The sequence below is a fragment of the Kogia breviceps genome, chromosome 11 (genome assembly GCF_026419965.1).
Source record: "Kogia breviceps isolate mKogBre1 chromosome 11, mKogBre1 haplotype 1, whole genome shotgun sequence".
In the NCBI taxonomy this organism is placed as follows: domain Eukaryota; kingdom Metazoa; phylum Chordata; class Mammalia; order Artiodactyla; family Physeteridae; genus Kogia; species Kogia breviceps.
The window spans coordinates 45896196-45911408 of record NC_081320.1 but is presented as its reverse complement, the minus strand read 5'-3'; the positions used below and the strand labels follow the sequence as shown (position 1 = coordinate 45911408).

Here is a 15213-nt window from a genome sequence, read left to right as displayed (position 1 = left end):
GGCTTGTTTCACTCAACGTTATGTTTGTGAGATTCACCCATGTTGTTGTGCATAGCTGCATCTGTATTACTTTTAAACCTAAAAAAATTTTTTTTTAAAAAAGAAAGCTTAAACAGCCAGCTAGTTCTACAATTTCTGTTATGAAAACAGCAGTTTGCTATCCTGCCCTCAAATTTCTTTTTACTTAGAGGCAATCATTTAGAATTTTCAGCTGATTCTCAGTATTTACCTATAGGTCTCCAAATAACACCCCTTTATTGCTTTTTCTCGGATTCAAAGTTTTAGGCATCATCCACTGACTTCCCACCACAGAAGATGAAGATGATACTTTCACATGCACCTCTCCCTTCTGTCTCCTACCACATATACTTTCCACCTCTCCCACGCTTCAAATAATTGTGTCTTTTTTTTGATTAGACAGAAATTCAGCATTTTATTTATGACTATATAGAATACTTCTTACAGCAGAATAGAATTGTGTACTATACTTACTTTTTCTTTCCTGCACATTTGTTTTGCTACAGTTAATAACTGATCTTTTTCTTTGCCAGGTGTTCTATGTATTTATCCTTAATTCAACCCTAAACTTTGTTCTAAACGTACTTAAATATATTATGTAATTCTATCAATTTTACTGTCTTGAAGTCACTCCCAGAGCTTTCCAACCTGCTCCAATCCAGGCCTGTCATCTATGGGTCCTCCTTCACCAGCATCCTAGAGATTTCCTTCTCTCGTGTTGGACCTTCTGCTTCCTGGATCCCACACTGTCTTCTTTTTTTGATTTATAATCTTTTTACAGTGGGAGCACATCCTCTAGTAGTTTCCCAAAAAGGGAGGCCTTGCATACTTGAAAATGTCTTTATTTCTACCATCTAGTTTGAGTTTATTGAGAGTTCTCACTTGGAAATAACTGTCCCTCAAAATTGTGAAGGCAATGCTTCCAATTGCCTTCTAGTTGCCAACTCTGCTGAGAAATTTGCCACCATTATGATTCTTGAATCTTTGTATGACACCCTTGCCCTACCCCTCTACTTTAGCTCTTTGGAAGTTTGTAGAACCATCTGTTTGTTTTAAAATTTCATGACAATGTGCCTAGGCCCACATTATTTTTATATACTATGCTGGGTACTTAGTAAGTCCTTTTGGTCAAAGCAGCTCATTACTTTTGATTCTGACATATTTTCTTGATTCATTTTTGACATTTCCTTCCCTGCATTTTCTTTCTGGAACCCTAGCATCTGGGTGTTAGACCTCCTAGAATGTATTTCAGAGTTTAAATGTCTGAGAGCTCTTTTATATATTCTCCAATTTTTGTTTCAAAAATCCAATACATTATATCCCTAAGGATAACCATGACAGATTTTTGTTCTACTTTGAAAGTTGTTACTGGCCTTGCATAGCCTGCTTCTCCAAGCTTCTTTTTCAGGTTTGATCTCATCTCTCTAATCCATATAAGAGGCTTTCCTTGAATGTCTGGTGATCCGTGGCTCTCTGCTCCTGTGGAAAGGGCACTAGAGCCTCCACATACAAAATGGGGCTGTTGACTGTGGGCTGCGCTTTCAGTGATCAGGTAAGACCATTTCTGGAGATCAGATTTCCCAAGGAGGGCTGTCCCACCTCTTTCCTGGAGGATACAAGTCTAGCTGCCAGGGAATCAGGTTAGGGAAGAAGGCTGGAGGTGTCAAAATGCAAATATGCTTATCTTCACTTAATTCCCCAACACACCCACACACAGACACACACACACCTCACACCCCTATTTCACTTTCTCCAACCTCCCACTAAAGTGCCGGAGAAGCTGAACAGAGTCAGAAGGAAATCTTGTGTTCTAATTGCTTCTTTTTATTTATTTGTTTGTTTGTTTTGTTCTTTTATTTTTTGGCCACACCGTGCAGCGTTCCCCAACCAGGGATCAAACCCATGCTCCCTGCAGTGGAAGGGTGGAGTCTTAACCACTGGACCACCAGGAAAGTTGCTCTAATTGCTTCTTAAACTTTTAAGCAATTCTGTTAGCCTCACCTTCACACCCACTTTCAGTTACATTATATCACCACTTTCTGAGCCTTTCAGGGATTCCACCCCTTATAAACCAAGTTGCTTCTCAGCTTTCCAAGTTTCTAGCTTAGAATTTTTACTCCTGTCTGCTAAACCAATTAACCATTCAACTTTATAAGTTGCCAAATCTAGTTACTATCCTCCCTGCTATTCACTTGGTCCCTGTGGGTTTATAATCTTTTCTTTTTAACCCATTTAATTTCAGTGGAGTTTTGAGAGGAAGCAAAAGCAAATAGATGTGTTCAATCCACCAACTTTAATCCTGTCACTAAGCATTTATAATATTTATGCATGGTAAAGTATTCTGAAAATGTTAAAGTAGGTATGTAGTATGTGATCTTATTTAAGATAACTTCCTTGGGACTTCCCTGGTGGCTCAGTGGTTAAGAATCCACCTGCCAATGCAGGGGACACAAGTTCAAGCCCTGGTCCGGAAAGATCCCACATGCCACGGAGCAGCAATTAAGCCTGTGCATCACAACTACTGAGCCTGCGCTCTAGAGCCCATGAGCCACAACTACTGAGCCCATGCGCCTAGAGCCCGTGCTCCCCAACAAGAGAAGTCACTGCAATTAGAAGCCTGTGCACTACAACGAAGAGTAGACCCCGCTCGTCGCAACTAGAGAAAGCCCGCACGCAGCAACAAAGACCCAACGCAGCCAAAAATTAATTAATTAATTAATTTATAAGAAGACAGTGAGGGAGGAGGCACAATGGAGGGACAGGACACAGAGCAGTACCACCTGGCACGGGTTCCAAATCTCAAGGCTCAAGCCTATTTAACTCTCTTCCAAAAAGACCTGGAGTGTTCTTTAAACTAGAGCACCACCCTACTTTTTGAAACAAAATGCAAAGATAGTATTCCTTTGAGATGCAGAAAGATTCTTAAAGGATCATGTGAACTTCTACTTAAATGCCGAAGTAGATACTTAAGTCCTTATATAACACACAAAGTAATTTGGTTTCCCTAGTGTCATCTAAGTAAAAAATGAAAAGAAGAAGAGGAGGAAAATCTTTTATAGAAAGATTTCCCAGTCATCCTGAAATTCTTCAAAACTTTTTCTTTGCTATCTTTGCCTTTCCTTTGCATTGCTCAGTATCCCTAGCTTACAGTTAAAACTGCTTTTAGCACATCAAAAAGTTAGTATCTTTACTTTAGGGGCAGGAGTAAAGAAGAGAAGCAGTAAACTGGAAGCTAAGCCGTTGCCCCAGTTTCCACCTAGAGCTAGTTGTCTAGGCCTTCCCACAACTGTAGTCTCTGCCTCTGTGGAGCCCTTGCCCCAGATTACAAGAACTACCCATCAGTAGCTTAGGAAAATAAAATCACCTTTTTACAATGCCTAGCTGCTGAGTTTTAGATGGACAGGGACTCCATTTCTGTTGTCCCTGTGAAACCAAGCCTCTGGATTCCTAGCTGAAACTCATGAACTCGTATTTCCCACAAAAGTATTTTCAAACAACCTAGTTGTTCATTTGGGAGGCTACCAATAATAAGTAAAAGTTACTAGTACCATTCTTGTGGCATTTTATCAATCACTGAGAATATTAATTACTGAGAATAAAATTAGTAACAATTACAACAAAGAACATTTCAAAACTTTGAATGTGGGGCAATTAGGCAAAATCAAAAATAGAAACGTCTAGGGCAAAATAAAGGAATTCTCTATTAAATGGTATTAAAAATGTTTTCAAGAAATGTAACTAATGAATGTACTTACAGCACAGAATTCTTCAAAGGATATTCTTCCATCTCCATCCTTATCTGCATTTATTATGGTTTTGTCCACGATTTGCTGTAACTGTGTATCTTTCAGATTGTTCCCCACCATCATCTTCAGCACCTGGAAGAGTTCCCCATTGGAAATATAGCCATCTTTATCCATGTCATAGATACGGAAAGCAACTAAAAAGAGAGTAAGGAAAATCAATGGCAAAATCAAAGGCAATCACAAACGAATACTTTCAATGAGAGAGAGAACAATAAGCTGCCAAACAATTAGAATTCTACTATGAGGACAGCTCCTTCCTACACAGAGATGTCTTTAGGTGAAAATGGTTAAGAGTATATGGGCTATGGGACTTCCCTGGTGGTCCAGTGGTTAAGACTTTGCCTTCCAATGCAGGGGAGGGGTTTGATCCCTGGTCAGGGAGCTAAGATCCCACATGCCTCATGGCCAGAAAACCAAAACATAAAACAGAAGCAACATTGTAACAAATTCAATAAAGACTTTAAAAATGGTCCACAATGGGCTTCCCTGAATCCACCTGCCAGTGCAGGAGACACGGGTTCGAGCCCTGATCCTGGAAGATCCCACATGCCGCGGAGCAGCTAAGCCCGTGCACCACAACTACTGAGCCTACGCTCTACAGCCCGCAAGCCACAACTACTGAGTCTGCGCGTCACAACTACTGAAGCCCACATGCTAGAGCCTGTGCTCCGCAACAAGAGAAGCCACCACAACGAGAAGCCCATGCACTGCAACAAAGAGTAGCCCCCACTCGCCACAACTAGAGAAAGCCCACGCACAGCAACGAAGACCCAATGCAGCCAAAAATTTAAAAGGAAAAAAAAAGGTCTACATCGAAAAATATCTTTAAAAAAAAAAAAAGAGTATATGGGCTATGGAGTCAAGACTGCTTTGGCCAATTAGTGTAGCCTAGTGGTAAGTTATTTACCCTTCCTAAGCTTCATTTTCTGCACATATAAAATTGGGGCTAATAACAGTTCTAACCTCCCAGGTTCTTTACAGTACTGAATGAGATAATATACAATCAAAGACAGCAACTGCTATTACTATTATTTTCATTTATATCAAAAAGAGTTCGTTTGCAAAGGATGTTTGCATATAGCCTGCACCTCAGAGAACTGTTATTAAATACAACATCTCTCTAGTTAAGAGCTGAACGTTTTAAAAAGATATCAGATGTTCCCTATGATAGAGGCAGCCTACGTAAACCAAAATAGTGGACTTCTGGCTAAATAATTCTGAATACAACAAGTGTAAATGAAGTTAACCTAATCATATTAGAGCATTTCTTCTCACTTTCATGACAACATTTTATAATAACTATAAATGGAATATAATCTTTAAAACTGTGAATCACTATATTGTACACTTGTAACTTATAAAACACTGTACATCAACTATACTTCAATTTAAAAAAATCTCTTATCTAAGACATGTAATTCATATGGCTGTAGAAGGAAATTCTATTTTCCTTCTATCCAACTAAAAGCAACAATGACACATCATTAAAAAATGCAAACTGCAAATGTCCAGAAAGGATTTTCTCCAGAATGTAAAATTTTTGTTATGTTTACTAAGGAACTAGAATAAAAGACATCTTTTAGAATATTTGAAAAAGTTATAATACAGTATGGGGTAGTGGTCTAAGAGGGAGAATGAACTCAGTGAAGAGAAATACTTACACCTCAACTTCTGTTCCTTATCTCCTTTGACACTGAACTGAGAGACTCCCTCAATGAACTCTGAATAAGAATAAAAAATGTTTACAAATCAGAAGTTTCCATTTTTTACAAAGAAAAACACATACCCACATACACACACACACACACAAAAACCCCTACATGCTCACAAAAAGATATTTTCTTGCTGCAAAAGAAAATATTACTAGCTGTGTTTAAAACTGAAAAAGCCAAATTTGAAACTAACGAGGTTCTATATATATATTTTTTAATCTGAACTTGGAGTTCTCTAAAGTCAAATCAATTTAAACAAATATTTACTTAAACTACAGAGCATAACACTCAAAAACATATTCTTTAAGCTATTTAACTCTTTTTTTTTAGAATATGACAAAAGGAGGCTTTAAAAAAATTTACATTGTTTGGCAGAAAAAAAAAATTTTGGATTTCTGGTTCCAAAATTCAGAATCATTTAAATAAACTGTTGGAAGTTTCATTAACAAATGGTCATTTTTCTTCACTGCCTGCTAAACACTAAATCATAACCAGTTTTAAAGCCCTTCACTTATAATCCAATTCCTCAAACTAAAATAACAAAATCTGTTGATTCCCTGGTGAAATGAAATGTTTATTTACTTTAAAGTGTAGAATCAAATGGTTAATATTAACAAAAGCACTACTGTCTTTGTAAAATCTTAAGATTAACTAAATTAATCCTTTCTATGGTAATACTCATATCCTTATTACTGCAGCTTACTTTTTATTGCTGACTTAGTATTTTCTCATTCTTTTATAAAAGGTTTTTAAAATGTAGCTTCTAATATTATAAGTTTCCCTAAAGTGAGACTAATTTTCTAACAACAAAAGAAATACTAAATCTCATTTTTCAGATTACCTTAAAGGGCAATTTGATCATTTATGACCCCAAAAGTAAAAGATCTTATTAGTCCATTAAGGTTCATATATCACAGATTTTGAGGTTTTAATATAAGCTATCTTTATAAGAAAACCAGTAATGCACATTCAAGAAAAACTAAATTTTTCAGACATTTTTGTACACAGAGCTGTAAGACTATTCATAGATTATCTAACTCGTAGTTTTAAAAAAAACTACTTCCTTACCTTTAAAGTCTACTTCTCCATTCCCATCTGTGTCAAATATATCTATTACTCGCTGTACTAAGGGATTCTGTTGTAACTCAGGCAGAGACATGAACTCTTCCACACTCAAAGAACCAGAATTGTCCAAATCAAGCTTCTTAAATCTCTTTCCTAGCCTTTTGATTTCATCAGCATCAACTAAAAGCAAACAAAAAGAGGCAGCAAGATTTACCAAACGATTTTGTGATAATTATAGGAAAAAAATTCACCACTTATCCAAGAGTTTAATTTCCAATTTAAAGAGTTGCATATACAATTGACTAATTTATTATAACAAAGAAAATATATCATAAAATTTTTTTTTGTTACCCTTTTGTTTGTCTGCACCTGCCATAACATACAACCAACTGTATGTTGAGTAAGATATTCCAGGATTAACAATGCTAAGCTGATCATGGAAGTCAGGTGGTTCTTACCAGGCAGACTAAATCAATCTCTATGTACCAGGCACTCTAATTTTCACTTATCTTGTAAAATTTTAATTTAGTTTATTTCTAGCAGTTCATGGTTCAAAATTTGAACATGGTTTGAACACAGTTCAATATTCAAAGCCTCCCTCCAACGTTGCCAGCTTCTTGAATATTCTTCTAAAGATATTCTTTGCAAGTATGAGCAAAGAACCCAGCATTTTTAGATTTTAATTGTTTAATTAAATTTTTAAGAAAAAATTTTATAAAGGTTAAATTTTTAAAGGTTACTTTCCATTTACAGTTATTACCAATATCCTAAAAATCAGGCACAGATCTTTAAAACAGATCAAACCCAGCTTGGCAGCACCATTAAATACATCCTTCAGCTCTGCACTTCGCACAAGCTAAATATAAAGAATTCCAACTTCTGGCACCAACTTTCATCAAAGATTTTTTTCTGCTACTTGGGATCATACTCCCTTAAAACAGATGAACAAGGAAAAACAAACAAACCTCACCCTTTTGACTCATCTTGTGACTCAGAGATACTGTTTTTCATGTTTTGCCAAGCTGAAACTCATGTTATTTTTCCACTTTTTGTAAGGATACCTTTGGGAGGACTATCTTTTTTAGTAGTTGGAAGTGCCTACATATTCAACTTACATTATATTATACAAAGTATTGTAATAGTTAATCTTATAGTCATACATATATGTATTTCTCTAAAATTTAAGATATTAAAAACTTAGGGGCTTCCCTGGTGGCACAGTAGTTGAGAATCCGCCTGCCGATGCAGGGGACACGGGTTCGTGCCCCGGTCCGGGAAGATCCCACGTGCCGCGGAGCGGCTGGGCCCGTGAGCCATGGCCGCTGAGCCTGCGCATCCGCAGCCTGTGCTCCGCAATGGGAGAGGCCACAACAGTGAGAGGCCCACGTACCACAAAACAAACAAACAAAAACTTAGATATTTTAGTCTGAGTTTATATAATATAGGTAAATATTATAATACTATAGGTATTACTATGGAATGTTTACATGGAAAACAGCAAATTAAATTGTTGAGACCATACCCAGATCACTGCACCCTTGAATATACTCAGGAATAAATGTGAAATCTAGATGGTTTCCTATTTTAACAAGTGACTTCAAGAATCTTATTAATATTACCAAATAAAATAATTAAGGAGTTGCTTTTAGAGAGCTCATGTTGCTACAGTAAATTTAAATAAATATTTCCAACTGGACATATTAACGCTAGAGAGCATATAATATTAATAGAGATAGAAAGGTTGCTTATTCATTCATCATCTTCTCAGATGAAGAAACATTAACCACCTCTTATTATACATATATTTTTTATCATTTAGAAAAAAGGAATCTAAGAGATTCCCAACAGTAGCAAAGAGATGCAGGCCTCTGGCTCTTCAAGCACTGTTATTACTGTACACACACACCAAGCTGCTACTCCACTGTTAGGTGATTTTGAGGTTTCTCAGAATGAAAAGGAAAAGAAATAAGCAGAATCGTAGAAAAATAAACTTTCCTCAAATTTTAGCCCAATTCCCCAAATTTGTAAGTTAGTAATAAGTAGCAACAAGACTACTCCTTCAGGAAATTCTTTTAATAGCCACTTTATAAATAATTTATTACCTATTAGTCCATTAACAATTTAAAACAAAATAAAGCCAGTCTTATCAAATCCTCCTAGTGATAATAGTATCTTCAAAGAAACAACTAAATGCATTGTGGGATCCTGAATAGAATTCTGGAAAAGAAAAACTTTCCAGTGTCACAATTTCTTTTTTCACTAAAATATACAGTTTAACAGTATTGTTAAGAATGTTAATTTCTTAATTTTGATAATGATAATTGCACTTTAAGTCTGTGAGATGTTAACATCAGAGGAAGCTTGGGCGAGTGATATTTGGGAACTTATTATTTTTGCAACATTTTTGTTAATTTTTCCTTAAGCCTCCTCCTATTTGTAACAACTCTTAATTTTTTCCTTGTGTTTCATGACTTTGAAACTTCTGATCCAGTATTTTGTAAAATATCCCTCAGAGTGAGTTGCTGATATTTTTTCATGATTAGAATGCTTTGGGGCAAGAATACCATAGAAATGACATGTCCTTCTCAGTGCGTCATTATCAAGGGGTTCGTGATGTCAACATGTCTTTTCACTAGTGATGCTAATTTTGATCACTTGGCCAAGGTGGTTTCTGCCAGATTTCTCCACTATAAATCTACTGTCTTTCCCTCTGTATTAAAAAATATTGGGGGGGAATACTCTGAGACTATTCAGATATCCTACTTTCTCCTCAAACTCTGATCTAATTTGAGCATCATCTAGGTAGGTCTTGTTTGCAAAATTTTATTACTGTGGTATTATCTAATAATGATTTTCTTTTTCCCTCATTATTAACTGGACTGTTCCTGTCAAAAAACAAAACAAAACAAACATGTCCCCTTTCCCTATTTGTTTCTTTATTCAATTATTTGTATCAGCATGGATTCATGGGTACTTATTTTATCCTATGGGTTAAAATCCAATGTCATTACCTGTTAACCAAATTATTCCACCTTTCTTCTTTAGGTACTACTTCAAGCTGGCTCCTGTGTGACTTTTCAACAATCCCCAATTTGAGCATTTCCTTATTTTCTGGCACCATAAAATGTTCCATTCTCATCCTGACTATGTATTTCTAAGAAGATATGCCCCAATCTCGTTTGTATGGCAGGATATTTAGAACTATACTATAGAATGAAAACTATAGATCCCTAATAAGGGATCTTAGAGGTACTGTGGAAAGAGCCCTCAGATATGATAAAATTACCTATGGAGAAACATGTGGGTTTTTTTTTTTAATTTATTTTTATTTCTGGCTGCATTGGGTCTTCGTTGCTGCACATGTAGGGCTTTCTCTAGTTGCGGCGAGTGGGGGCTACTCTTGTTGTGGTGCACAGGCTTCCCATTGCGGTGGCTTCTCCTGTTGCAGAGCACAGGCTCTAGTTGTGCGGGCTCCACCATTTGTGGCTCACAGGCTCTAGAGCACAAGCTCAGTAGTTGTGGTGCATGGGCTTAGCTGCTGCACGGCATGTGGGATCTTCCCGGACCAGGGCTCGAACCCGTGTCCCCGGCATTGGCGGGCGGATTCTTAACCATTGTGCCACCAGAAGCCCTGAGAAACATGTATCAAATAACCTTGTAAAGACTACCACAAGAATAAAGCCTTATAGTGTTGTCAATAGAACCTACTGGGTAGTTTTTCAACATAAAGATAATTTTAAAGTCTTCTGTAAAATTCATCTTCTACAAAAGTAATGACTGTATTTCCAATGTTATCCCAAATAAGAAATCAAAACCACCAGGGGGCGCAGATAAAACCTTCATAAGCAGCTCCAAAAAACTGCCTAATTTTATAACAATCTTGTGATTAGACTAGCAGTCTAATATTTATATTCTGCACAGAATACTTTAACAGAACAAAGCAAAGAAAGCTCCCTATTAATACTGAAAGAGAATCAAAAAGCCATATTATGAAAAATGGACATTTGTGCTGTGTCTTTTCCTTACAAATGAAAACTTTTCATCCACTTTAAAAGGTCTAGATTCCAGAGGTATATATCAATTTTCTAATGCAAGAGGCAACACATGCTTTTGGTGTTTCTAGATTAAAATTATTACACACTTAAAAAATTATTAATGATCAAATATACAAGAGCTACACATCAGTACCAACAAAAGAATTATCAAAACGCTAAAAAGAAATTTTAAACCAACTTTGGGAAATAACTGATATTCCAAAAACTCATGATTAAATATATAGTTCTACAGGTTTTGACAAACGTACACAACTATGTAAGCAGCACTGCAATCAAGACAAAAGAAGCACGTTTCTATCATCCCAAAATGTTTCCTCAGGTCCTTTCCAGTCAATCACAAACACACTGCACCCCCTCCCCACCACAACCCTAGGCAACCACTGTTCTGCTTTCTGTAACTAAATTCTGTCTAGAATTTCACATAAATGGGATCATAGATACGTACTCTTGTGTCCATCTTCCTCTTCTCATTAAGTTTTTGATATTAATCCAAGTTGTTTCATATGTCAATAGGTTCTTCCTTTTTATGGCACAGTAGTATATATATAGTCCATTGTATGGATATACTACAATCAGTTTATGCATTCATCTGTTAACAAACATTCCTATTGTTTCCTGTTTGGGACTATTAGGAATAAAGATTCTAAGCATATTATACTTAAGTCTTTTTGTAAACAAATGTTTTCCTGGAATTGCTGGGTCATAGGGTAAGCATACATTTGACTTTCAGAAACTGTTAAAAAGTTTTCCAAAGTGGTGTACCATTTTACACTCCCACTGGCAATACCTGAGAATTCCAGGAGCTATACACCTCCTTGCCAACTCGTGAAACTGTGAGTCTTTCTAACTTTAGCCACTCTGCTGGGTGGCAGCAGTATGCAATTATAGTTTTAACCTACATTCCTCTGAGGATTAATTATCTCGAGCATCTTTTTCATGTGATTATTGGCAGCTGATATATCTTCATTTAAGTGACTTCAAATATTTTACCCTTTTAAAAGGTGGGCTGTCTTTAAAAACTTGTGTGATTCTCTCTTTATACTGATTGGTGCAAGTCCTTTGTCAGGGGTAGGCACGTCAAGTATCTACTCCCAGCTTATAAGCTGCCTTTAAGGAGCAAAAACCTTCAATTTTGATGAAACCCATTTTTTTCTTTTATGATTCATGTTTTACAAATAAACTAAAAATCCTTGCCTATGCTGGTCGTGAAGATTTTCTCTGATGTTTTCTTCTAGAAGTTCCATAGTTGTGGCTTTTATGTTTAAATTTATGACCCATGTTTTTTGTACATAAGTAAGGGTAAACATTTATTCCAGATATTTTGTTCAGAAGGCTCCCCTTTCAATGGTATCTTTGATGTTTTTGTCAAAAATCAATTAACTGTGTAAAGTAACATGTTGCACACCTTAAATTTACACAATGTTACATGTCAAATATCCAATTAAAAAAATTTTTTTAAATCAGTCAATGGACTGCCCTGGTGGTACAGCAGTTAAGAATCCGCCTGCCAGTGCAGGGGACACGGGTTCAAGCCCTGGTCCGGGAAGATCCCACATGCTGTGGAGCAACTAAGTCCGTGCACCATAGCTACTGAGCCTGCGCTCTAGAGCCCGTGTGCCACAGCTACTGAAGCCCGGGCGCCTAGAGCCCGTGCTCCACAACAAGAGAAGCCACCGCAATGAGAAGCCTGTGCACTGCAACGAAGAGTAGCCCCAGCTCACAACAACGAAGACCCAATGCAGCCAAAAATAAATAATTAATTAATTTAAAAGAAAATTTTTTAAGTATACCTGAATAAAAGATTAGAGTTATTTTTTTAAAAAAACAATTGAATACACACACATGGGTTTATACTTTCTACTCTGTTCCACTGATTTATTTATCTTATGCCAATACCACAGTTTTATGTTTTAGTCTTTAAATTAGGGAACAGTCCTCACACTTTGTTGTTCTTTTTCAAAACTGTGCCAGCTCTTCTAAGACCTGGGTTTTCCCATATAGAATTAACAATTATTTGGTAATTTTTATTAAAACCCTGCTGAAAATGATTGGGATTGTCTTGAATCTACAGATCAATCTGAGTAGAACTGATACCTTAACAGTATCAAAGTCTTCCAATCTATGATTATGGTACCTCCCTCCATTTATTTAGGTCTTTTTAAGTTTCTCTCAGTGATGTTTCATAGTTCGGTATATAGATCTTACATATATTTGGTTAAATTTACACTTGAATATCTCAATGTTTTTATTCTATTATAAATGGTATTTTTGTCAATTTCATTTTTTTTTTTCAATTGTTCACTGCTGTTATAGAGAGATTCCACTGCTTTTTGTATATTGATTGCCCTTGTATCCTACAATCTTGCTAATAAGTTCACTTCTTATTTCTAGGAACAGGATTTACTACATACACAACCATGTCATCTGAGAATAAAGACAACTTTACTCCTTCCTTTCCAATCTGAATGTATTACATTTCTTCCACTGGACTTAATGTACTGTCTAGAACTTCTAGTACAGTTTTAACTGCAATTGGTCAGAGTGAAAAACTACTTTTTTCCCCATAGAAAGCATTCAGTCTTTCATCACTAAATAAGTATGATGTTAGCTATAGGTTTTTGGTAGGTGCCCTTTATCAGGTTGATATAGTTCCCTTCTATTCCTAATTTGCCGAAACTATTTATCATGAATGGCTACTGAACTCGGTCAAACAAATGCTTTGCTACAACTACTGAGAAGATGTTTTTTCTCTTTTATTACGTCAATATAGTGAATTACATTAATTGGTATTTCTAGATAAAATCATACTCCTGGGATAAACTCCACTTGACCATGCTTTATTGTCCTTTTTACATATTGCTGGATTTGACTTACAAATATTTAAGGATTTTTACATATTTTTTATATTTTACATATGTTCAAGGTGAATGCTGGTCTAGAGTTTTCTATAATGTCTTTGGTATTGCTATCGGTATAACGCTAGCTTCTATTTCTGAAGGATTCTTTATTTTTTTCCATTAAATGTTTGCTAGAATTTACCAGTAAAGCCATCTGGGCCCTGGAGTTTTCTTTGTGGGAAAGAATTCAATTTCATTAATAGATATAATGCTATTAAGATTTTCTATTTCCTTTTGTGTCAGTTTAAGGAACAGGCATACCTTGAAGATATCGCAGGCTTGGTTCAGCAAGTCACATGAATTTTTTGGTTTCCCAATGCGCATAAAAGTTATGTTTATGCTATACTGTAGTCTATTATGTATGCAACAGCATTGTCTAAAAAAATGTACATACCTTAATTTAAAGGTAAATTAAATTATGCTAAATTTAATTAATAAATTATGTTAAAAATGCTAACCATCATCTGAGCCTTCAGCAAGTCGTAACAGAAACATCAAAGATCACTGATCACAGATCACCATAACAAATATGATAACAACAGTGAAAAAGCTTGAAATATCGCGAGAATTACCAAAATGTGACAAACAGACGCAAAGTGAGTACGTCTGGAACAAAGGTATCAATACACTTGCTTTATACAGGGTTGCCACAAACCTCCAGTTTGTTTAAAAAAAGCCAAAAAAACAAAAAACAGTATCTGTGAAGCACGATAAAGTGAAGTACAATGAAAAGAGGTCTGCCTGTATTCGTTTTTTCAAGGAATTTGTCTTGTTTCATCCAACGTGTAGAATTTATTGGAATAAAACTTTATAAAATCCCCTAGTTATTCTTTTAACATCTGTAGGATCTGTAAGTGATTTCAGTTGTTTCGTTACTAACATTGTTAACTGTGTTTTTTTTCTTTCTTCTAGAATGCTCCTTCAAAATGTGAATGCTATGTACCACTAACTTCCTCCTACCTTATGTAAAAGATACAGTCAAAAATGATTCACCACCTCAAAACTCACAAAGGCAAATGAATATTGTCTAAAGATGTCACAAAAGAAGCTACACACTTAATCCTAAAAATACATTCTTAGAATTGTCTTCAAAGCTCACCGAGTTTCAGAAGAAAATCTGCAATAGAAAAGCCATGTAATGTAAAAAGTTGGAAGAAACCTTGGAGATGAAAAACTCCAGATGAGGATAAAGACCCAGAGAGTTAAGTAAGTTGCTCAGTCTGTAAAGCTTGATGGCAAAAGCTGGGTGACGGGATTTCTTGAAATACTTTCCGATGTAATTTCTTTCCTTGTTAGTTACATCAGAAGAGTTAACATAGACGGTTAGGCTAAGAGATACTAAACACTGTTGTTCCTCAACCTGCACTCTTGGGCCAAGTATGGAGAAAACGGAATAATAAGAATATTTCCACTTCAGGTAGATAAAAATCAAACAACATATTTTTAAGATGTTCTCTTACTGGTATACTACTGGTTTTCCTGCTGAAGGTGTTTGTATTGCTGTTGTTCTTCTCCTTTTGGTTTATTTACTTTGTGGTTCAAAGGAGAATATGCAATAAGCATATATTTATAAGATCATAAAAGCACATCTTCAAGTTTTTCTCACTAAGTTATTAATAACCCTGGCTTGAAAGTCAAACTCTTTTTTTCTTTTAACCTA

General features: G+C 35.9%; 1 protein-coding gene across 1 annotated transcript in view; it reads right to left on the bottom strand.

Annotated features, from left to right (window-relative positions):
- The window catches only part of PPP3R1 (protein phosphatase 3 regulatory subunit B, alpha), a 60402-nt gene that overhangs the window by 3155 nt on the left and 42034 nt on the right, over positions 1 to 15213 (bottom strand). The window contains exons 3-5 of the mRNA XM_059079967.2: positions 6605 to 6781; positions 5486 to 5545; positions 3774 to 3958 (exon numbers count right to left, since the gene is read on the bottom strand). Coding sequence (XP_058935950.1) covers positions 3774 to 3958; positions 5486 to 5545; positions 6605 to 6781 — 422 coding nt within the window. The remainder of the gene's footprint in view (positions 1 to 3773; positions 3959 to 5485; positions 5546 to 6604; positions 6782 to 15213) is intronic.